Here is a 24637-nt window from a genome sequence, read left to right on the forward strand (position 1 = left end):
GGCAGCAGGCAGAACATGTACCATCGTTGCTTTCAAAGCTTTTCTTACTTAGGTACTATGCAAACTTCTTCCAGTGTTTCTCTTGCAGCCATGCCACTCCAGCTAAAGGGAGATTTCATTACTGGAATGATGATTAAATTTGTAGCCTATTTGTGCCTCTAAAATATGGTTTTGGTTAGTTATCTTTTGTTTTCTCTGAAAAATGATTATTAAATCATGTGCTGTACATGAGTTTTCTATTTTTAAAAAGCTATAAACAGTATTATTTTTTAAAGGGTGTGCAACTAGTAATATGCAACACATGCAAATCAGTCACACCAAACTTTTTTTGTTGATATAATGCTAATTCATAAGGAATAAAGCATGTCAAGGGGTAGATTTAGGGTAAATAATTAGTCAGACTTCTGAAGCCCCAGATCACCAGCTGATACTCCTGTACATTATTGCAAGTTAAGTTTAAGTAAGCATAAACAGGATTGCAGCTTTAGAAAGCTCAGGTTTTATCCAATTTCATTCATTGCTATGTTGGAAGGTTCTTTGATTCAGTGAAATCTTCTTCTAGTACAACAAAAAGAAGGCATTTTTCTGACAATATAGTGGTACCTCGGTTTAATAACAGTCCTGTTTACGAACGATTCGGTTTATGAACTATGCAAAACCGGAAGTAGTGTCCTGGTTTGCGAAATTTACCTTGGTCTAAGAACGGAATCCGAACGGTGGAAGGACACCAGTTGTGGGAGGCCTCATTAGGGAAAGTGTGCCTCAGTTTAAGAACCATTGTGGTTTAAGAATGGACTTCCAGAACGGATTAAGTTCGTAAACCGAGGTACCACTGTACTCCCCTTACCATGCTGTTCCAAATGGTCCCCCATCCCTCTGAAACAGATTTTGATAGGTTTCAAATGGGAGAGGGAATTGGCAAATTTTGCCTTTCTTGTTGAATAAAGCCTCCACGGAATCAAAGAGCCTTCCATCAGCATTTGAGTCTCCAATGGCTTCAGCCTCTCATTAAGAAATGTCAACCAATGTCGTGAGGTGCTGAGAAACAAAGCATTCAGACTATGGTTAGGGCTGTTGCTTCATCGCAAGAGCTTCTGCTATATGCAAAACAGAATAAACTTATGAAGCTTAAGTGTTGACAAGATGAAAAATGGAAGCAGAGAAGAAGCTCTAATCCATGGTTACCTTCTGTATATGTCTGGAAACGGAAACCATGTGTGAGTTTTTAAGTAATGATTAGCAAAAATCATGGCTTAGTATGATTTAATCTGAATCAAGCCCTACTGTTTTCTATATCAGAGACAGAGAATTATACACAAAGTATCAACTGACCAGATTCAGCATAACAAAGTTTTCAAATTTTCAAAATGCACAATGAAGTAGAATAAGTAATTTGCATTTTATTACAAATAGAATATTCACAAGCATTATCTAATATGCAGAAATAGGGCTGTAGGAGACATTCATATGAATCTGAATTCAAAAATTGTAACGATAAATTTTTATAGTTTGAGATTTTATGTAGAGCTTACTCTTTAAAAGATGCTGAGAAAAAATGTGCTAAAATTAACTGAGCTGAATTAACATTCCTTAATAAGCAAAATCTTAACACTAATTTTCCATGCTGATAGTGATGACCCCCTAGTCCAATTCCAGTCTAACAAGTATGATGTAAGCATATTGTATTAAAGCAAAGTTACACCAAGAAGTTAGTTTTATAGTTCTTTTCCTGTAAAGTTAGGGTTTATTTAGAGAAGTCTAACAGTCTTCCCAGTCACAGTCAAGAAGTCGTCATCAGCCAATGCATGCAGTGCTTCTTCAAACATTTCTTTAGTGACAGCCTTAAAAGAAAAAAAAATACTGACATTAACATACAAATACTATCTACAACAACCCAGACTGTAGGGATTGCATTATTTTTGCACACCCTGAAGCCATTATACTTCAACAATGAAATAAGAAATAGTATATTAAGTTCCAGCGTGAAGCTAAAATCTATTAGTGGTTTTCAAATTGTGCTTGGGCATCCAGGAGTTTCTTGGGAGCTTATTAAGGGGCTCTGAGGGAGATGATGAGTAAAAGCAGCCAAACATCCTGGAAAGAAAGATTTTCTGTCACTACTGAGTCCCATCTGCAACATGCAGCTGAAGGGGAAACACTGAAGATGCTTTTGCCACATGCTCTGTTGTTCATGCATGGCAACTGTGAGGATTAATTGCTCATCAATGCCATGCATGAACCAAGCATGCGCCCTCGAATAGGCCACTACATTCTGCAACGTAGTAGGGTTCTAAGGCAGATGAGCGAGATGATACTCCATGTTTTGGAACAATAGAGATTTTTCAATATTTTTAACAGTCAGTAACAACAAATCTAAATAAATGATTATGACAACAAAAAATGTGGAAAAGATCACCCCTTTGGGTGGTAGACAACCCTGAGGAAGAAAAGTAGGCCAATGATCATGGTTAAGTTTCAAGTACCTTCAGGATTATTGCAAATCCAGCCCAGTTTTGAGTCAGATCAGTAGGAAGACAATGGGGAAAATAAGAGGTGGTAAGGAAGATTGTGCATGTACAAAGTGCCCTGTAACTAACTCTTTTAGAGGCTCAGGCTTGAGTGCAATAAGGCAGTGCTGCAATGACTAAATAGCCTTCGTGTTGTTCAATCCTGACACTTCATCAATACACTTCCCTGCCCCCTTGCCTAATCACAACAAACAAAATTATACCTAATGAACAACTCATGGTACAGTGTCGGAAAACCCAGAGGAGACATTCAGGGTGGGGAAGGAGACATTCCTTAGATAGTTTGTACTTGTGAAAGTGAATAGAACACAGCATGCAAGCCTTACAACAAACTTACTGTTTCAGATTGTGCGCGAAGATCCTCAAAGAGCTGTTGATATCTTAGAGCTGGTGTTTTACCCTTAGACTGAATAACCTTCCTCAAAGCCTGAGCCAGTTCTTCTTTGCGTTTACGGGCAGTGGCACTCATTCCTTAAAAAAGAAACAAACAGAAAGAGTCACAATGTTTTCCCCACAATATAATAAATCATTTGAATGACTTCTTTAAAAGAAGTCTTCCAAGACTACAAATCAGATTCCCCCCCCCAATAGATTGTATCAGCAAGTTTCAGGCTGATCATGCTGCAACATTATTCAAGCCAGAAATTAACAAGATTGATTCGTTTTTAGCTATAGACCTGTGGTGAGAATAGATATGTCCACAATTCCAGTCCTTGGATCCGTAGCGGACTGTTTCAGAGCTTCACGGTGAAGACGCTTTGCTTCTTCAACATCCACTGTCTCTACTTTCTTAGAAAATCGTACTTTAGCATGCGCTTCTGCCAGACGAATCAAAGATTCCAGCTGTCGAGGATATGCAGAAACCATTCCTCTACCACTTCCAATCTTCCTCATATCCACATATGCCTAGTGTGAAGAGAAAATGAAAGGTACACTGTAAACATGTTTTCAAGGACTGTTAAATCTAAGAATGTTACTTAGGCAGGCAGGTATGTGCAGCCATCACTGAGGGCATTTTTTAAAAACATATTTTTATTAAAGATTTCTTGAATTACAAAGGAGTGTGCAGTGTCTCTCATATTTTAACATGTATCATTTTTGCAAATCAGTTTCATTTGTTAAGACACTAAGAAGAAAGAGGGAAAACGAGGTAGATAGGGGATGGGAGGGTGGATGGGGGTGAGAGTAGGTGACGATGCTTCTGTTTTGCTTAATATATGTAGGCCTTGATGTCAGCTTTCGTTGTGACCAGGAGCGTCATAACCAGGCATTGGAGAGACCTATCAGGAGTAGGCATGGACAAGTGGTACCAAGTAGTATGGGAAACAGCTTACTAGAAAAACTAAACAACAAGCTGAAACTGGCGTGGGGACAAATAGAAGAGGATGCCTTCACCCCGGTATGGTTCCCCTTTATCACACACACAGCCCAACAAGATAATGACAAAAATTTACCACCAGCATACAAATCACTGAGGGCATTTTGAGGAGTAAACATTTTTTAAAAACCCAACTCTATTTGGGTTAAATGTTTTTTTTAGTAGTCATATTTTTAGCTTTAACCTGTACTGTACTTACTTCAATGAGAGCTTGACTTGCTTCTTCACTTAGTCTTGGGTTAACATAACTACGAGCATAAGCAATATAATCCCTTAAAACTGCCATATCCATGTGCTCTTCTTCAACCTGCTCTTCAGTTTGGTAGTATAATGCAACCAAGTGATGAGCCAAACGTCTGTCATATGCTTCATCTCGAGGGTCCAGCATTAGGAAAATGAGATCAAACCTATGTATAACAACAACAATAATGCTGCCACATGAACAACCTCTGCACCATTGCAACTGTTGCCTCATGGATATAATTAAGTTGTCAGAAACTGACACTGTTGTTAATATCAGTCATAGATGGTGGTATATAACAGGCTCTAACACAGGCATCCCCAGACTGCGGCCCTCCAGATGTTTTGGCCTACAACTCCCATGATCCCTAGCTAAGAGGACCAGTGTTCAGGGATGATGGGAATTGTAGTCCAAAACATATGGAGGGCCAAAGTTTGGGGATGCCTGCTCTAACACAACTGCCATTACTAGAAAGCAAACTATATGTTTTCTGTTAAGTCTCTGCCCCACAATCTGTAAATTGGAACCCTGTTCATTCTGTGGACCAAGGGAAAAACCTCAGATTGGCAGTCTACATAGGCTTCCATGAATACATACACAAAGAGGCATCTAGATTTCAATGCCAATTCAATTTTTTTTTAAAAAAAGTCTTGCCCTGCAGCATGCAAAAAGCTTTAAATATTTACCAGGCAGTGAAAAAGGTTCTGATATTTGCGTTCCAAAACCCAATATGGAAGGTGGCGACTTCATAGTAAGTTTCCAAATAGGACTATTTCAGGCACAGCTAACACACAGCAATAAAATGTCTCAAGGTATACCTAGATAGCAGTGTATGGGGAAGCTGGATGTTTTCGATGGTTGTTTTCTTTGGATTCCACTGGGATTCTATTGGATTAGCAGCAGCCAGAATAGAGGTACGAGCATTCAGTTGGCAAATAATTCCAGCCTGTCAGGAAGTAAAGATTTGAAATTCATTTACAACTCTAGTAGAGGGAAAGCTGAGCATCCATTTACATGCAGGCTGTAGTCATGAGTGCAAATATTAAACTGTGTTGTGAGACTTGATCCCTTTATGAGATTTTTTTAAAAGTGAGATTTTGTGAACCTCACCAAGCCTGTTATAGCGCTCTCTCTCTCTCTCTCCCCCTCTCCGTGTGTGTACGTGGTGCCATTTTGGCTACATAAACATAAGCGTTCACATATAAACATGAAATACAATGATGCAAATGCCAAGATCAGAATCTCCTATAGATCAAAAGAAAAGGATTTATTTGGGGGAAAGCCTTTACCTTGGCAATTGACAATGTTTGCTGTTCCATGACTTCATGAAGCATTGACCTTGTACTTTCATTCATTTTATCAAACTCATCAATACAGCAAATGCCATTGTCACTGAGGACCAAGGCTCCAGTCTGCAGAACCAGTTGTTTTGTTTCGGGATCCTTCATCACATAAGCCGTAAGGCCAACTGCACTGGAGCCTTTCCCAGATGTATACTGGCCTCTTGGAACCAGGTTATAGACATACTGAAGCAACTGGGACTTGCTGGTGCCAGGATCTCCACAAAGGAGAATGTTGATCTCAGCACGAAAATTGCCTCGGCCGGTGTGGCTGAAATCTTTCCTTGATCCTCCAAACAGCTGAAGAAGAATGCCCTGCAAAAGGAGGAGTTTGAATGATCACAGCTGCTTTTCTTTAAAAAGGGAAATCCAATTTATGAATATGCTGTATGCACAGACATGATTCAAGGACTACTCATGATGACCTGGGTGCCCTTTAGGTAACTCCACTGCTATGTGGAAGCAGCATTTCTGTCCGTGTTAGAAACTGAGATGCGAAAGCTAGGAGCTAAATGGCACCTTAAACTTTGGTTATGGGCGCAACAACAGAATGTCTAGGTGTGCTTTTTCTTTATAACAAGAATGCAAAGCTGAAAATGAATGAACTGCAGCTAAATTATTATGTTCATTTTTCACATGGTCTAGTCCTTCCCCTGCCCACCCCCCTAATATTCTAAAGAGGGTCTCTGCTCTAATCTTCAGAGAGTAGCTGGAAGTGCGGAGGCAGAAAAAAGTCCCCCTTTCCTTCCACTCTGCAGTTTTAATCTGAAATCTCAGGCGCAGTACTGCGGCCAGAGCTCAGAAACTGCTTGGGCTAATGAAATTCCCTGACGCAAAAATGCAATTAGAACAATGGGAGTTTTGAACACTGATTTCTGTGAAACATGTCTACATGATGCAGCCACACAGGTGAACATGATGACATGGATCTTTTGCACAGAATTGATAAAGCTTCACAGAAGCTCCCACAAAGCTGCAGACAAACACACAAGCGCAGAAGAACCAGTTCAGATTTTCAGACCTAGCAAACTAAAATCTTCTTTTTCCAATCAACATTGAAACACACTACAAATTGTAATTTATCTTCACAATGCAAGAAATCTTGTTCTGTTTAGTCAATTGCTCATTTCTGACCTGACACCAAGATAGGAAGGCACAAGAGTTAAGGTATTATTCAAAGTCTCATCCCCTTCTGTTTTAAAATTACCTTGCTCTACATTAAAGGTAAAGGTAAAGGGACCCCTGACCATTAGGTCCAGTCGTGACCGACTCTGGGGTTGCGCGCTCATCTCGCATTATTGGCCGAGGGAGCCGGCGTATAGCTTCCAGGTCATGTGGCCAGCATGACAAAGCCGCTTCTGGCAAACCAGAGCAGCACATGGAAACGCCGTTTACCTTCCCGCTGTAGCGGTTCCTATTTATCTACTTGCATTTTGACGTGCTTTCGAACTGCTAGGTTGGCAGGAGCTGGGACCAAGCAACGGGAGCTCACCCCGTCACAGGGATTCGAACCGCCGACCTTCTGATCAGCAAGCCCTAGGCTCAGTGGTTTAACCACAGCGCCACCTGGGTCCCCTGGCTCTACATTACCTGCTCCAATTAATTTTTATTTAGCCATCGATTAAATTTCAGCTATAGTGGGAAGTTTTCAATTGGCAGTATAAAGAATAAGGATGTGTGCTTTATGGCAGGTGGGACAACATTACTATCTTTCTTTAGAAATTATGGGTTCTCTCTAAGTTATATGCAATGTAGAAATTAATGAACTGAAATTAATGGGCAAAAGTTAGTCATATCCATTAGCTCAATCTTAGTAGAGAAAAATGTGATTTCTATATAATTAAAGTATTTGTTTGACTTTTAATTTCACATATACCCACTGTGTATTCTAAACAATGATGAACTAACATATACCAGCTTTAAGCACTTTATGAACTCAAAATAAGAGTAATATTTTCAGAATAAATTACTTTTATGTATTAGAACGTATACTACGGTATATACTAGGACAGGTATGCAAAGTTTGATGTATTTAGTCATTGAAGCAAATGTATAATTTTAAGTATTCCTTACCTTTTTAATATCTTCATGCTCATAAATACTTGGAGCAAGTGCAGAAGAAAGTCTGTCATAAATATCGGGTTTCCTCGAAAGCTCCTGAAGCATTGTCTCACGCTCATCTGTAAACATTTTCTGTTCAGTTCCTTCTTCAATGCCATGCAAACGTTTTGAGTCAGTTTTGCAATAATGAATAACATCAATATGGGTCTTATAGACAGATCTCACACTGCTCATTCTTGGAATAACACGAACAGGGACTGCTCTGTAGATACCTGAACAAACATAAAGCCATTATTAGATCTCCCAGATTAAGAGGCAACATTCATCTCTTCCCCCTCTTCCCCAAGACACTAACCAGACAACTTTTTAGATTTTGGCTTGGCTGTGCAGCCCTTGTTAAAAGTTACCCAGTGCTAGATCATATCATTTAACCCTGAACATGGATAGACACATGCAAGCCTAAAGTAACTCATAACACCTGGCATGTAATTTACAGGACTTTAAAACTGAAAAGTTAAATACAATATTTATATTTACATTAATGCTGCTCTAGACTAATTTGGGGGGAACGCCAGAATGTAAATGGAAATAACCACAATATTAATGTTGATAACTTGACACACAGAGCTAGTGCTGCACGTTCTTCCAACAAGGCTTGTATCAATAGCTGTCACAAAAAAGTGTAGAAGCTGCTACAGTAAAAGAAAACAGGAAATTCCTGTATACACCCACAATTTCACTGCTTTCTTACTATTTTATCTACAGGAGCCAGTATTCTATACTAGGCTCATTTTTACTTAAAGACAAGAACTGATGCCGAAACATTTCTCTTACCTGTAACATTAACTCTGTCACCTGGCTGAACCTTATCCACTAGATCATTGTGAGCAAAGAGCACAATAGTATATGGTGTCTGACCAGCTGGCATGTCTTCTGGAGACTCCTGCAGCTTGATCTGGTAAGAGAGCAATCCTTAGTTAAAGTGCAACAATATTTTTAATCATACTGACTAGCTGTTGGAAATACTAGACGTAAACTTTCCTGACTATGTATTTGTTCAGGCAATTGATGAGACAAAAAACAGAAAACAATATTGCTTGTCGAAACAAGCGTCTCTTTAGAGCAGGGGTCAGCAACCTAAGGCCCATGGGCCAGTAGCGGCCCACAGAACTCATCTACCCGGCCCATGGAGACCCCTGCCGCCCCCTGCTCTTACCAGCGCGGTGCAGCGCAGCATGGGGACCAACTTCCAGGTTGATGGCGCCTGTGCGCGGGCACTCCTCCAACCTGGATATGCGTCAGAAATAGCTTGTGCACATGCGTGGAGGATGGAGAAGCGCCCGTGCACATGCACACACACTATTTCCAGTGCACATCTGGGTCGGAGGAGCGCCGGAAATAGCATGTGGGCATGCATGCTCCTCCGACCCGGAAGAGCAAGCGTGCACGAGCACTCCCGCCCATCCTCCGACGGACGAAGCGTGGACCATGCATTAATAGAAGGGGTTTAATATACATGCAGCCTGAGGAAGTGTGGTGGGAAATGCAAAATTTCTAGTTGTCTAGTAACGAAAACCATAAGGACTATTTTTGCAAAATATACATATAACCATTTACTGCAGAAAATTTAACACATCAGAATGTTTCAACCTATTAATTTAATAAAAGAACATACCATCTGTTTATCCGAGAACATTGAGCGGTTGTGAACCAATGCCATACTATGCGTGGTGTTACAGTTCTTGCATGCTGATGGTTCAGCAATCCTGCCGCGATCGATTTCTACTCTTGCTGTGAAAGCACACACCTGGCACTTGAAGAAAGCTTCTTGCATTTCTGGAATTAACTGGGAGCTCCTGATTACCATGCCATTTATAGTGATAAGCTGGTCAATGTCTAATATTAAAAGAGAAGAAGAAAAACCAAATCATGTTTATCAATATAACTAAGAAATGCAGTAGTGCATTTTCCCAGTAGTGATGTATGGAAGTGAGAACTGGACCATAAAGAAGGCTGATCGCCGAAGAATTGATGCTTTTGAATTATGGTGCTGGAGGAGACTCTTGAGAGTCCCATGGACTGCAAGAAGATCAAACCTATCCATTCTGAAGGAAATCAGCCCTGAGTGCTCACTGGAAGGACAGATCGTGAAGCTGAGGCTCCAATACTTTGGCCACCTCATGAGAAGAGAAGACTCCCTGGAAAAGACCCTGATGTTGGGAAAGATTGAGGGCACTAGGAGAAGGGGATGACAGAGGACAAGATGGTTGGACAGTGTTCTCGAAGCTACGAACATGAGTTTTGACCAAACTGCGGGAGGCAGTGGAAGACAGGAGTGCCTGACGTGCTATGGTCCATGGGGTCACGAAGAGTCGGACACGACTAAACGACTAAACAACAACAAAGAAATGCATAAATTGTTAAAGAGCTATTAGCATAAAATAGCTACCTGGCATCACGTAAGTCAACAATTCTAAAGAGCAAAAAATGTGTGATATGCATTATGGAATTACATGTTTATGTAAGGAATGCAAGTTCTTCCACTTCAGTCATTTGCTAGTAAATTAGGGAGGACTGAGATACATTTACTAGTTCTTGAATTTTTTCTGAAGCAGACGGAAGTATTGACCAGTATAAGACCACACAATATTGGGACTCAGGTTCAGTGTGACTCAAAAGACGTCTATCCTTCTAGCATTTATTTGCCCAAGACCAAGCAGTTTATGTGACAGTTTGTCAGATAACTTATTAAAGGTGCTATACCTAAAGCACCTTACCTTCTGGGTTCAGGCTCCTCATGCTTCTGGTTTTTACAGCATTATATGGTCTCACTTGAATTTGATGCTCCAATACTGAATCAGGGTAGCGGTCAAAGAAAATTTCGTTAGCAGCCATATCAAATGTTGGAATAACTTCCTGTACAAAGGATACAAATATAAACTGTAAGTATACATCAATACTTGCTTTGACACCTGCACAAAACAGTATGAAAACAGGGTGAAATCTAACACAGCACTAAGGCAATTGTTCCAGGATTTCTGCTTGTGCAATGGAATATTCTCCCCTTCTCATCCTCCTGTGTGCTCCCTAAATGCTGTCCTAGGGGTTTCAATAACCCTCTGGGGCAGATTAGTGGAGGGCATGAGTAGGTGAAAGACAGTGAATGAAGTCCTGTTGCGCATGTATAAGTCCTTACACTTACAGAACTCATTAGCAGAATACAGCCCAGACTTTCTAAGCCTACTGACAGCTAAATAACAACAGCACTGGTTTTACTAATGATTATAGTGTTTTTAATGTCTGTTAAGAATAGAAGCTTGTGTCCAAGGCCAGGGTCCTTTTTGTGTTGTGCCAAATTGTTGTCATTTTTAAAAAATGTAGATGCCTGAATCCAAAGAACAAAACAATTAGCTCTACCTATCCAAGAATGCTTTGCATTTGTTTTTCAAACAGTAACACTTGATGTTGCATAGCTAATTTCTTTCAAAATAAGGGGAGTTACTTATTAGAATTGTGAACTGAGCAATTTTATATGACAGCAATATTCAATTTTCCTTAGATCACAATACCATTCTGCAGATCTGAAGTAACTAAATTAATTAATTAATACAAAATTAGGCACACTGAACTTTCTCTCAGTTCTTGCACTGAAGAGCCTATTGAAAACATTTGCCTTACCTGAGGATAGCACATCAGTTGTCTGTAAAGATTTTCATCGAATGTTTTCAGGTGGTCACAGTTTACATTCAGAAATGGCTCCCCAATCAAGTTTATCTGGAAGATATTTAGTCACACATTAATAATAAACATTTAAATCTAAAAATGCAAGCCAGGTTTAAACAATACTGCCATAACATACCTCCTCCAGTCGCTGCAGATACAGAGGTTCATTAAGGTCCAAGCCAATATTTTCTTCTTCTTTGGCCGTTGGATCAATAAAACGCTGAAGAAATCTCTGAATGTTAAAAGAACAAGACAAGAATACAATTTCAGTCTCTGTCAGAATTGTGGCAGGCATAAATAAAATGCTATTAATTTTCACGCACAAGTTATTCCTCCATGAATGATACTGTATTGATTTTATGTTATCTCAATAGATTATTACTACAATTTAACATCACTTGGTGGAAGAATTAGACAAATTGTCTCGAGGAAAAAAAGATTTCCACAAGTACTGCCAGATATTATTATTATTATTGCTCCAGACCTCATCATCTCACACCAAAGTACAAACATTTAAAAACAAACTAAATGCCAATAAGATTACAAACAAATATATACAAGTGTGTAAACCCCTGTCCACTCACCTGAAATTTTTCTTTGCATGAGGCCACATTGACATCTGTTCCCCATATCACTAGCTTTTGTCCAAGAGATTGTTCACTAGCCACTGCGTCTTCTGCTGTAGGCTAAGTACAAGAGTAACCTATCAATATTACACTTAAGACCACAATTTATGCTTGGTTATTAGATAAAAAGTTCTACTGAATTCAATGGGTGAAACTTCCTTTGAGTAAATATACATATGACTGAAACATCAATTGAAAATCTGAAATACCTACCACATCAGAATGCAGATCCACTTGCCTAGCCTTCCGGACAGAGCCAAGATCAGGCCTCTGTCGCACTGGAGTTCCTCGCACACCACTCCTTGGGGTTCCTTCTACTCTAGAACTGGGTGTGCCATAGGTAAGTGGTGAACTAATATCAAAGTCCATTGGAACTGTATCAAATAAAATGTGATTATTGTTTTAGAAATATACATGTTAATGCATTTGTGACAGAAGCTTGTCCCTTTTTTTTCCACAGCAGAAGACAGGTGTTTACAGAATTATACAAAGTAGCTTTAAAACTAGTATACTGCACCAGCTGGCACATCTCATCCAACTCAACAAGACTACATATTTGTTAATGCTAATAAAATTACTTGGGTAGCTTGCACATTGCTAGAGGTGGGAAGAAACATCTGAAGTGATCTCTTGGAATTAAGAGTAAAAATACCATGGGATAATTTTTGGGGAGATACTGAACTGCAATATTGTTTCAAGTATGTGAGGCATCAGAGATACCAAATGACAAATTATCACAATCTGTCCACAGAGGCTTAATAATACTCTCATCTGAATCTAATCCAAGTCTGGTAACACATGGAAATTAAAATAGACACATTCAGGCAGGGCCAATGTTGTGACCTCCAGATACTTTGGACTCTATCTCCCATCAATCCCTGCCAGCATAGGCAATAATCACAGATGGAAGTTGTAGTCCACAACATCTGGAGGGCACCACATTAGGAACCTCTGCACTGGCTGATCAGCAGCATTGTAGACACCGTGTCTACAATTTACTTACAATATTGATAAGATACAAATGAGCAGTTTGATACTATTGCCAACTGCCCAGTCCAAAGTCAAAGATACCTGAATTTTGGAATTGTGGTGGACTGGAAAACAGAGCATCTTGAACATTTGGGCTTTGTGAGTCAATTGGTGGAGAAGTGGGCATTGGTTGTAAGTCTCCTGTAGAGTCTTCTGTGTGACGTCGTTGGGAAGGAGGAGACTGTACATCTTCAGAAAGAGCTGTAACAAAGTGAAAGTTTGAACTTTTGCCTCCGCTGTTGTACTTATCTCACTTTTCAAACTAATAAGCAACAGATTCCCTCCCCTCACCCTCAAAACAAAAACACTGCACATGTTCAGATTCAATCTTGATTAGCTGCACCATCACAATAGTCTTGGATTAAGTCCTTGTTCAAAGTCATTTGCCACCAGCTAGTGTCACACAGCTGCTCAAAACTGCACAAGGAAATTAAAATGGGGCACTGAACAACAGGCAGTTCCAGGCATTACAACATTTCAAGCAGCAAACACAGAAAATGAAGATGTCACACAAGTGCATAGCAGTAGTGTGGAACCACTACGCTTTTAAATGTTTTGGACTATAATTCCCATCTTCCCCAACAACTAGCCAGGCCAGAGTCCAATTGGAAGATTGGTGCAGGAATGACCACAAGACTCCCAATCCCTATGTGCAGGTCTCTTAGAAACAAAAATTAAAAAAACAACGTACAGGCAACTGGGAGACCCGCATCAGTGCCTTATTCTTCTCCCCGCAGAAGCGGGTTGCACTGGATTTAACAAGGCGTATTCCTAGGCAAGCGTATAATGTGCTGTCACCGGAATCTGCCTTCCCCAGACGAGCGTACACAATCGTTGCGAGAAGCACCGTATAACACGGGCTCCCCCCCCCCCCCCCGCCGCCGCAGCATGTGAAACTGTCCTATGGAGCCCTTTGAAAGATCTAGGAAGAGGAGAGGCGCGCGCACGCAACCTCGAATACAGTAAATTACAACGCCGGGCAAACATTACCAAAGGGAACCTGAAAAGTGCGGAAGCCCAGGGGCAGGCGCGGTGGAGGCGGTGGCGGCAAGGTGGAGTGACTTACGTGTAGCGGGATTGGCGCCGCCATCGGTTGGGGCTGTTCCGCCTCTGCGGCGCTTACTGCCACGGCGGCTCGGGGTGGACGCCGGTGAGGACATAATCCTCCTATGGAAAGGAAGGGCGAGGGGACCAGGAAGCAGCAAAGCCCTGCGAGCGGCTGCTGGCAAAACAGCGCGCGCAAGACGATGGAGACCACGGCAGCTTCTCTAAGCGCGAGACACAACAGAGGAGTGCAGAGAAGGAAGGAAATTCCGCGCCAAAAGGATCACGTGACCTCGAGTATTCGCGGGCTTTCGCCGCCAATGGGAAGTGGGAAACTCCAAATCTGCACGGGGGGGGGAAGGTGTGAGCAAGTGCCGCTCCTTGTACGTTTTCGGCCGAGGGCTTGAACTGAGAGGTGCAGTTGATGGTGATGGATGAAGAGGAGCTGGTGAAACTGACGTAGCTGACGAAAACTACACGAGGCTTTCCAAACGCTTTTTTCTTCAACGTCGAGGCCCCCTTCTAGAATGGTATCGCTCACGCTTGACAGGCTTCCTCGGCCATTCGGACGGGTATCTATGGCGAGAGGGGCGGGTATTAACTCTGCGTTCCCCGGATTGGTGCTGGGAGGGCAAGCGGCACAACGCTATTTAAAGGCCGGGAACGCCCTCCCTCCCCCGTATCCTAGAGGCAATGATGGTTTCGTCCAACATTTGGCGCCCTCGTTCCTCCCCCCTCGTACCTCCTGGAGCCAATCGCGTCGCCTTTTCTGCCCTACGAAAGAACTAGTTCCTGCCATGGAAGTTTCCTCTCTTTCCACCCCCTTCCCGACGGAGGCGTTGGTTCTGTCCGCTCTCCTCCCTAGTCCCGGGTGAGCGAGAGGTAGACCCGGCGGCGTCCTAGCGGGACCTTCTTCCTGCTGACCGAGGCGGGTGGGCGGGCGCGCGGGCACCATGGCCGCCCTGTTCCCAGCCTCTGGTGGAGGACTGCAGGACTGCTTGCTCCAGCTGCACTGCGCCCTGCGGAGCCCGGACCCTGGGAACGCGGCGCTTCACGGCCACATCTTCATCCGCTCCTTGGCGGAGACCTGCGTGACCAGCAGCGGCGACAGCGTCCTGGGTGCGTAGTAGCCTGAGGGCTCGGGCAGGGCTGCCCCTTGCTGTGATTTAAGGCGCCGTGTGAGACTCTAACGGGTTTCATGTGAAATAAGCTTTCTTTCCCCTCGCGAGTTGCAGTTCCTGACCGGTGGAACTCCCTGCCACCTGAACTACAAAGGGCCAACAGTATCAGTAACGGGACCCATCTAGCTGTTTGTTCAGTGAGGCTTTCTTTTTAGTGCATAATAAGTTGACAGCTGTGTGGCCTGGTATTGGATGCATAAATAAGTTCCATTCGGTTCTATGGATATTATTCTCACATAATTCATGCATGAGGTTGCTGCATGCTTGTAGAGCCTGGCTTCTCCTATGCATGTTTAGTGTGTTCAGTGAGGTTTGTGTCTATTCTAGTAAGCATGTTCAAGGTAGCTAGCTGTTCAGTCCTAAGCATCCTTACTGAGGAGCAACAGTACAAGTTTGTAGGCGTCTGTTCAGAACAGAAGAACAGCCCTATTGGATTAGACTAAACACCTCTTTGGTCCAGCATTTTGTTTCACAGCAGCCAACCAGGTGCCTGTGAGAAGCCCACAAGCAGGGCAGGAGTACAGTAAGGCCGCAACTTACGCGGGGGGTTGATGTTCCACTTTAAAGCCAAAGTGATATGTAGTCAAAACACATCAGGTTTCAATGGTGGGTGGGATTGGCAAAGTCATTTCCCCCAGAAACCCGCTTCCCTCCCACTTTTACTTATTTATTCATGCCTTGCATGTAAAACTGAATGCACACAAGTTAAATGTGCGTACGTTGCGGGCTTACTGTACAGTAGTCCTCACCTGTTGTTAGTACCCCTCCTCCAACACTGAACGCATTGGGACTTACTTGTAGGTAGGTATGCTAACAATTGTTGCAAAGCTGAGATACAAACTCAATACTTTTCCAGCTCACATCCTTAGCCTCTACACTCCTGAGTCAAGTGAACTTCACTAATCTGTTACTACATGCACATTAAATTGTGACCTACTGTGACTACAGTAGACACTTTGCAGATAAATTTCATATTCCTGTAGATCATCTACTTAGATGGGATTCTGTTCTCTTTCAATTCAGTGACATGTTGTGTGCAGAGATTCTACAACTAAGCCCTTGAGCTAATTTGTACTTGGAGTATTTGGTATTTTGGTTGTCATTCCATGTTGACAGCTGGAGTGCTACTTTTATTTGTATGATAACCCAGTTCGCACCACATGTTGCATACAGGATTCCGGGGGGGGGGGGGCAAGATTGTGCTTGCTAGTCCTGATCTTCACATGTTTAAACAGCATTTCATGTCAAGGGGTTAATCTTATGTGTTCTAAGACCATATGTTTGGAAAGATATTATTTGCTTTGTTTCATACTATTTGCACCCATGTTCCCACAGCTTTGCAGATTTCACTGGTGTTTTCCAAAGAAGATGGGCTACTTGCATTTATCCATAAATCACTGAACAGTGAAGAAGTAAGTTGATAATCGTAGGTTGAAGCATCCTTTGATGTCTTAGTAATTACACTTTTATATTTTTATTTGCTTTATATACTGCCTTCTCCAACAAGGTCTCTTACTGTGTCTTTTGCTGAAAATGCTTTCAATGTCTTGTTTTCAGTTTCGAGAATGCAGAGAAGAAGCATTAAAATTTCTTATTGCCTTTTTGGAAAAGATTGGCCAAAAAGTTCACCCTTATGCACAAGATGTAAAGGTGGGTCAATTAAAATTGCAAACAAAACTAGATACGGTAGTTTAGACGGATAAAATAATGCAGCTAGTATGATAGTACATGTAGTATTATGATCCATTATCAGCAATGAGAAACTAGCAATCCTTTGTGTATTAAATGCTTGCATTAGACTGCTTCCTTTTCCTCTGCAGCACCATAATGCTCAAAATGCATCTTTTTGTGTATTTTCATTTCTTAGAAGATGCAACTGTTCTGAATTAGGAGTTTCACATCACCCAGGCAGGAGAAAGTGAAAATTATATTATGGACAATGTCACAAAGGAAGAGAAGCATAGCTGCCAAGTTATCCCTTTTTTTAAAGGGATTTTCCCTTATGCTGAATAGGCTTCCTCGCGAGAAAATGGAAAACTTGGCAGCTATGAAGAGAAGGCATGAAGCACTTGTTTTTTGTGTTCACTGTAACTTTCACATTCTAGCTAGTCTTCTTTAGTGGATGTAAGAACCTGGGGCAGACACATTGGTCCATCTAGCTGTGTACAGTCTCTCAGATCTCAAGCCTTTCTCAGCCCTGAGCCCATTTGTAGTGCATCCAGATTCTATTTATGGCATTTGGGGAAGTTGTTCACTAGTGTGGCCTTCGACAAGAGTAAATAGAGGAAGACAGAATATTCTAATGTGGAGGGTCCTTATTATGCAGAAAAATAGACTGAGTTTGCTTTACTTGGGCAGTTTGTTTACGCTTTTCAAAGTGCTGTAAAATAGGGAACAAATGTTAAAACAGTGCAAGATACTGCACTACAAATGCAGTACATCAACACTATTATATTTTGTCTTTTAAAAATACAGCGGATGTGTCTTAGCGTTTATACAAAAGACAAAATGGCAAAGTGCAGAATCCCAGCACTAGATCTACTGATTAAGGTAAAACTTATAGGTCTTTATGATTGTCAACTGTTTCCAGTAATTATGCATGTTTGTATGCCACAATATCCAAAGTTCAGTGTAGTAGAAGTAATTTAAATCTAAAAGTGTTTTAAAACTAAATAATATTCATAGTAAGATTCATATCTGCTTTTACAGAAGAATACACAAGAACATGTATAATAAAAATGATAATGTGTTTCCTGTTAAGTGGCTAACATACGTTCTACCTAGTATATTTACCATAGAATCAGAATAATAGAAGGGGGGTTATTGGTTTGCATTTTTGTTTTACTTATTTACTTGTTTTCATCCTGCATTTTATTCTGTGAACCGCCCTAAGATTGTATGATGAAGGGCGGTATATAAATCTTTTTTAAAAAGATAAAACAGAATTGTAGAGTTGGAAGGGACCACAAGTGTCATCTCAACTAAAGCATTCATGACAGATTGCCACCCAACCTCTGCTTAAGCACCTCCAATGAGGTAGAGTCCACCATCTTCTGAGGGAGCCTGTTGAACAGCTCTTACCATCACAAACTTCTTCCTGGGGTTTAGTAAGAATCTCCCTTCTTGTAACTTGAATCCATTGGTTCGGGTCCTGCCCTCCAGAGTAGGAGAAAACAAGTTTGCTCTACCTTCCAAAACTCTGAAGGACTCTTATTTAGCTAGAAAGAAAATAATGTATTTTACAATACTGTTTTGAGTTCTTTTAAAAGATTTTTTTAAGAATTGTCCTTGGTTAACATGAATATCCTTCCAGCTGCTTCACAACTTACGGTCATCTTATGTGATGGAAGACATGAAAGTCAGAGAAATCTTTACCAAATTCTATAGTGAACTTGCTATAAAAAGTAAAGTGTCTGATACAGGTAAGTATCCTAACTATATTACTACTTACATTTACTATTAGTAATTTTTATTTATTTATACTTGTATTAGCAAACATACACAGCTAGGGGATGATGGATCAGTACTCTAAATTACTAAGGGATTTGAGAATAATCCAATGAAAGTTAATTGTGACTAGTGAGAAAGTCACATTGAACACTTGCTTCTGCATTGGATTAGTCTGCAAATCCCATTGAGAGCAAGAAAATGGAATCTAGTAGCAAGTAACTTGACTGCAGTAAAACCTATGGTAGTCCTTATTAACTGTTGCTGGAATAACCTCATTTCCAGTTCAACAGCAGGAATGTCAGTAAGTCAAGCCTTTGCTATCCTGAGGTTGCAAAAGTGAGGGGAAGGAAACTCTGGCATCTGCTACCAGAGGAATAAGTGCCACTGGGAGGTTATACTGCCTTTCTCCCAGGAAAAGGGAATGGCCCAAGCCATTGGGCACTGAAGACAAAGCTGTGAGGAGTTCCCTGCCAGAAAGAACTCTAACTTGCCACCAGTTGCCCTGGGACTGCAGAAGCAAGGGAAATGAAACTTTGGTTTCTGCCACTAGGTGCAGGAACTAATACTGGGTATTATACTGTAGTGTGGTGTAAATTGCCTTGGACATCATCTTATTGCATGATTCCTTTGTCTAAGGATAATAATAATAATAATAATAATAATAATAATAATAATAATAATAATAATTTATTTATACCCCGCCCATCTGGCTGAGTCTCCCCAGCCACTCTGGGCGGCTCCCAATTGAATATTAAAACAATACAGCATTAAATATTAAAAGCTGCCCTAAACAGGGCTGCCTTCAGATGTCTTTTAAAATTAGGATAACTGCTTATTTCCTTGACCTCTGATGGAAGGGCATTCCACGGGGCGGGTGCTGCTACCGAGAAGGCCCTCTGGTCTGGTGTATAAATCCTTAAAATAAAGACTTGCACCCCTTGAATCCAGACCTATGAACACTGCAGACCTTTGCTATCCATGAGCCGCCTCTGAGTTTCATACTTACTTTCACTTCCCCTCAAAATACTGCTCCCCATAGTCTCTGTGCCTTCACACATAAGAATTCTGTTCATCCACAGATAATTTTGGAACATTATGCTTCCCTTAATTCCCCCCCCCCCGCTCATTCCCTCCCCACTGAGAAGAAGCTTTTTATCCATTTGTACATATCTGGAGTGGGGTGTACTTTTAAACTCATTTCTCTTCCGACTGTTAAATCACTGTGAGCCCTTGGAACTAGGACAGATGTGAGGTAGCTTCTTTCAGAATTATTGCCACATGTGCTCATTTCTTCCTTTTGGGCCCAACTTATCTATGATTAGAATAGCAAGAAGTAATAACTATGCATGTACACATACACCCCCCCCCCCAATAACAAAGGCCTTAAGTCTGGTGACACATTAATCAGTAACTACCAGTGACAGCGCATCTGGCAGTGACAATGACTAAATATTAGGATAATATCATGAGACTGAATAAGACATTTCGGATCTATAATAACACTTGGGTGATTTATTAAATCCTTCATTGTTTAGGAGAGATTTGTGTGTGTGTGTGTAGCTGGATTAAAATAAAATGTGAACACATAATTAGGGTGCTGAATATTCTTTTTTTTAAAGTGTTGGAAAGGATTTATGAACTCCTGGGAGTTTTGGGAGAAGTCCAACCTAGTGATATGCTTGACAACTCTGAAAAACTATTTCGAGCTTATTTGGGAGAACTCAGAACACAGGTAAAGTAAGGACTTCTTGTGGGATGTCACCAAAAGCTTTTCCTTCATATTCTGTCTTGGTGTGTGTCCGATTTTTCCTTCTTTAGCTCTCTAGATCCTTAGAACCCCAGATGGCCTCTTTGCCTCATAGACTGCCTGGTGGGACCCTTACCACTATGGCTTGGAAAGCCCTTTTCATCATAGGGCCCCCCTTTTTTTCCCCCCAAGATGGTGGGTTTTCCTGCCTTTACACACGTCTATATCATAGTGTTTCCCTTCACTGGCCCATGCTGTTTTGCACTATTTCCTTGTTGGCTCACTACTAGGAGTTCTCTACCAGAATTAATTTCTGGTAGTCAGCTATGTCTTGTTAATCCAGATTGTAGAAGTCACCCTACTGGTTTTCCTCTTACACCTAAGTGACCCCTCTCCCAAATCAGGAAAGTTTCAGGGGCAAGGGAAGCAAGTCACTGCCAACAGTTCATGGTAGCAGGCAAAGGACGGTCAAGAAGGGGTGGTGGTAGAGGAGCTGTTGCGCCTTCATCCCCTCCCTCAACAATCAGGAAAGCCTTTATACTAGGTGAGGCATGTGGCTAGCAGCAGGCAACAAACAAGGAAGACTGTTGCTGCTTCTTGCTGCACCAACACTCAGGAAATCCTCTTTAAGGGGCAAGGCAAGCAAATCTTTTTTAGCTCCATGTGGCAGGCAGGCAATAACCATTCCAGTCCAAGGGGCTGCTACTGTTTTATTCTTTCAACTTTTTTCTTTTCTTTTTAAAGCCCCTACAAGGGGCAAAGGAAGCACCTGCAGTTGGTTCCACCTGGCTGAAGGTCACCAAGAAGCTAAGCTGCTCCTTCCTCCCCATGCCCCAGACCAGAGTTCTGTGCCATTGTTGCGAGTCTTTTTTTCTTAACATAATGTTGCTCAAGAAAAAAAAAGTGCTGGTACAGAGTTGCAGTACATACAGAGTACCTACTCAATATTTTTTTTGTGTGTGCTCGATTGTGCCCAGTTTTTTTTTAAGAAACCTAGTGAGACTGTAAAATGATTAACTGCATTCTATATATTATATGCTATACTGGAAACAAATTATAGATTGGTTTTAGAATCAGAGGATATAGCGAGGATATAGCTACTATATTTAAGTTCATTTGAGAATTCGTGTCTTGCATTGCATGTTGATATCTCGGGATACCTGGTCTCCTTCAGTACTAAATAAATCACTTCCTTGTTTTCAGATGACTTCTGCAACAAGAGAGCCTAAGTTTGCAGTAGTAGCTGGGTGTCTGAAAGGACTGACAGCGCTCATGAATAACTTTACTAAGTCTATGGATGAAGGTGTAGTATTTATTCTGTCAAACTGCAGGAAATTGCCACTTTTTCTGAATTAGCTAGACTTTTGATTTCTACACGCAGAACCAGAAGCATTGTTGGATATACTTGCGCAGATTTTTCATCAGTGTAGGCAATCAATGATGGCTGCAAGTCCTGTTACTTTGGCAAGTAATGCACTATCTCCATCTTCCCGTTTAGCCCACATTTTTGGGAACAATAAGTTTATAGGTCTAGTATAAACAGATTTTTTTGTACATTCCTTCTCTACTTTGCTCCATGTGATCTCTTGTTGGAACTGTTCTATAAATTTGAGGAATGCTGATACACCTAGGTGAATGTTCCCGGTGGATCAATTAGTCCAGCTCACTGACTTGAGAACTGGTATCTGCTGCACATAAAATAACTCTCCAGACTTTTGGCCTGTCTTTCTAGGAAATCACCAAATAAGGAGATTTTATAGCCTCTGTGGTCTGGGTAGTTTTAATAGGAAATGCTACTCTTTCACCTTGAACAGCCTTTTGCCCTTTCTATCTGTTTCTATTTGTGACATTTTCAGCAATAGGGAATAGTTTCTTTCTAAATTTGGTCTTGCAGTTGTACTCTACTCAGTTCTGATAACTTTCAGGGCCCTGAGGTATGTCTACATGGCATACTTTCTGTGCTGCTCCCCTATGTTCATTCTGTGGTGAAGAATCAATGCATAGTTTGTTCAAAGTCGCATGTGGCATTGCTCCATCTTTCCATAGATCTAATGTCTGTATGATCTGCCATTTAGATACACAGAGGATCAGTTGAGTTTTATTTGATAGAAGGTTGTTTTGGAGTGACACTGATATACTGTGGTTGAATTGACTTTTGTGATGATCTGAACTTTCGTGTCTTATGAGAGGTTTTGTGTCATATGAGAAGTTTAAAATGTTACCACCTCATGACCTTATTTACATTTTTTTTTGTATTTTCTCTACAGATCCTCAAACATCAAAAGAAATCTTTGATTTTGCAATGAAGGCAATAAGTCCACAGGTATACTGGATGTTTTTTTCCCCTTCAAAACAATCATTCTTTAAATTTGTTAATTAGATCTGACAAACAAATCTTATACAAAATATTTTGACATTGCAGATTGACTTAAAGCGATATGCAGTTCCTCTTGGTAAGAACTTTGTTTCCTGTCAAATAGTTGGCTGCAACTATCTCTGATGGCGTATTTCTTCTCTATTGGATAAGATGTAATGCGTGTAATCTATTTTTTGTCTACACGAAGTAAACTGTAACTTTAAGTAATAAACAACAAAATAAAGGCAAGATAATTACTAATTTCAACCTTAATTTCTTAGAGTAATTATATAAAAAATGGCTCTTGTAAAATTATTCAAGAAAGATAACACTTGCATCAGTTATCAGCTGGAACAATAAGTCGAATTTAAATTCGAAATTTTACTTTTCAGCTGGGCTGCGTTTGTTTAGTATCCATGCTGTTCAATTCAGCACATGCCTTCTTGACAACTATATCTCACTATATGAAGTAATGTCCAAATGGTGTGGCCATCAGAATATAGAACTGAAGAAAGCTGGCCATTCAGCTTTGGATGCATTTCTTAAACAGGTAAAATAACCACCTTGTATCCCATGTCTGGTGTTTTTCTCTTTGTTTTGCTTTCCCTTCCTTCTGAATGGGACTTTTCTCCCATGCCTGGCTGTTCCCACAGTCGTTCTTCTTGATGCAAGTGTTCTTGGCAGCAAGGTTTTACTGCCATGCCCATAATGTATTTTTTATGTGGGCGTTAAAGGCTCTACGTACATATTGACATATAGATTGCTAGTCTATATTAGTATAGTGTCTGAACCAATGGGACCACAGCCTTTTTGTTCCTTTCATCATGACTCTAACAGTTTTCTTTAGTATTGTATGTTGATGATATTGTCTTTATATCAGCTTAGTTTGAAGAAGCTGCTGAGTAGCATAGATACGAATTCATGATGAATTTATTTTGCATGAACTATCTAAATTATAAATGTCCTATATTATACATAATATGCAGATCTCTGCAATGGTTGCAAACGATGCAGAAATGCATAAGAGCAAGCTGCGCTACTTCATGGAACAGTTTTATGGTATCATCAGGAAGATGGATGCCAGCAACAAGGAATTGTCCATTGCTATTCGTGGATATGGGCTTTTTGCAGCGGTATGTATTTTAGTTCCTGACATAATAGAATCATAGAATTGTAGAGTTGGAGTTGGATGACCCCCAGGGGAATCATTTCCTATCCCACTTCTTGGACCTCAGAGACTAAAAAACAATGGGCAGCCAGATTCCGGGTGCAACCTCTCCTGGTACTCTGTTGTTGTTGTTTAGTCGTTTAGTCATGTCCAACTCTTCGTGACCCCATGGACCATAGCACGCCAGGCACTCCTGTCTTCCACTGCCTCCCGCAGTTTGGTCAGACTCATGTTGGTAGCTTCAAGAACACTGTCCAGCCATCTCGTCCTCTGTTGTCACCTTCTCCTTGTGCCCTCCATCTTTCCCAACATCAGGGTCTTTTCCAGGGAGTCTTCTCTTCTCATGAGGTGGCCAAAGTATTGTAGCCTCAGCTTCAGGATCTGTCCTTCCAGACAGATGTTTCTAACTCTGATGTTAGAAAGGTTTAATGTTAGAGTGAATAAGACATTTATAAAGGTTTTTCAGGCTCCTTGTACAGAAATCTTAGCTGCATAATTTGGGATAAATGAAACCTTATAATATGTTGCAAGTGAGTCGCAAATTGATTTTAATACAATGTTTAGAAAAAGTAAACTTAAATCACAGAACATTGCAATAAGTGAGGTGCGCCTCAGCTGAGAAATAGCATTTCCATGATCTTTAATGTAGTGGCTTTTTGCAGATATTAGGTTTACAGAATTAATGTTTGAATTTGCCCTTGGTGCTTAGAAATTGCAGTTAGTAAATCAAAGAATTTAGACAGTAATAATGGCTTGGACTTGATA

At 40.9% G+C, this 24637-nt stretch overlaps 2 protein-coding genes across 2 annotated transcripts in view; one reads left to right on the forward strand and one right to left on the reverse strand.

The window, feature by feature from the left end:
• Window positions 1–870: 870 nt before the first annotated feature.
• Window positions 871–14291, reverse strand: MCM4 (minichromosome maintenance complex component 4). Its single transcript, XM_035126208.2, has 16 exons — window positions 13993–14291; window positions 12969–13127; window positions 12111–12271; window positions 11856–11957; window positions 11408–11503; window positions 11227–11322; window positions 10326–10464; window positions 9224–9444; window positions 8383–8503; window positions 7561–7820; window positions 5437–5802; window positions 4966–5093; window positions 4106–4313; window positions 3206–3434; window positions 2866–2999; window positions 871–1841 (listed from the first exon to the last, which is right to left on the reverse strand). Exons 1-16 carry the CDS (start codon window positions 14084–14086, stop codon window positions 1749–1751), a joined length of 2607 nt encoding a protein of 868 aa, XP_034982099.1. The 5' UTR covers window positions 14087–14291; the 3' UTR covers window positions 871–1748.
• A 498-nt stretch (window positions 14292–14789) lies between these two features.
• Window positions 14790–24637, forward strand: part of PRKDC (protein kinase, DNA-activated, catalytic subunit) — an 87745-nt gene continuing 77897 nt past the window's right edge. Inside the window, exons 1-11 of the mRNA XM_035124659.2 lie at window positions 14790–15089; window positions 16487–16563; window positions 16709–16801; window positions 17627–17701; window positions 18465–18573; window positions 20221–20333; window positions 21552–21651; window positions 22616–22671; window positions 22771–22801; window positions 23097–23254; window positions 23691–23837. Of these exons, the coding sequence (XP_034980550.2) occupies window positions 14924–15089; window positions 16487–16563; window positions 16709–16801; window positions 17627–17701; window positions 18465–18573; window positions 20221–20333; window positions 21552–21651; window positions 22616–22671; window positions 22771–22801; window positions 23097–23254; window positions 23691–23837 (1125 nt within the window). The 5' untranslated portion in view covers window positions 14790–14923. The remainder of the gene's footprint in view (window positions 15090–16486; window positions 16564–16708; window positions 16802–17626; window positions 17702–18464; window positions 18574–20220; window positions 20334–21551; window positions 21652–22615; window positions 22672–22770; window positions 22802–23096; window positions 23255–23690; window positions 23838–24637) is intronic.

This window comes from Zootoca vivipara, chromosome 8 (assembly GCF_963506605.1).
Source record: "Zootoca vivipara chromosome 8, rZooViv1.1, whole genome shotgun sequence".
Taxonomy (NCBI): Eukaryota; Metazoa; Chordata; class Lepidosauria; order Squamata; family Lacertidae; genus Zootoca; species Zootoca vivipara.

Excerpts from the sequence above, each read along its gene's own strand:
- MCM4 (XM_035126208.2), bottom strand. The coding sequence starts at position 14,086 with ATGTCCTCACCGGCGTCCACCCCGAGCCGCCGTGGCAGTAAGCGCCGC. Across the intron at positions 13,128-13,992 it reads CGGCGCCAATCCCGCTACAC|CTCTTTCTGAAGATGTACAG; the intron begins GTAAGTCACTCC and ends ACTTTGTTACAG. Across the intron at positions 3,435-4,105 it reads CAAGTCAAGCTCTCATTGAA|GCATATGTGGATATGAGGAA; the intron begins GTAAGTACAGTA and ends TCTTCACACTAG.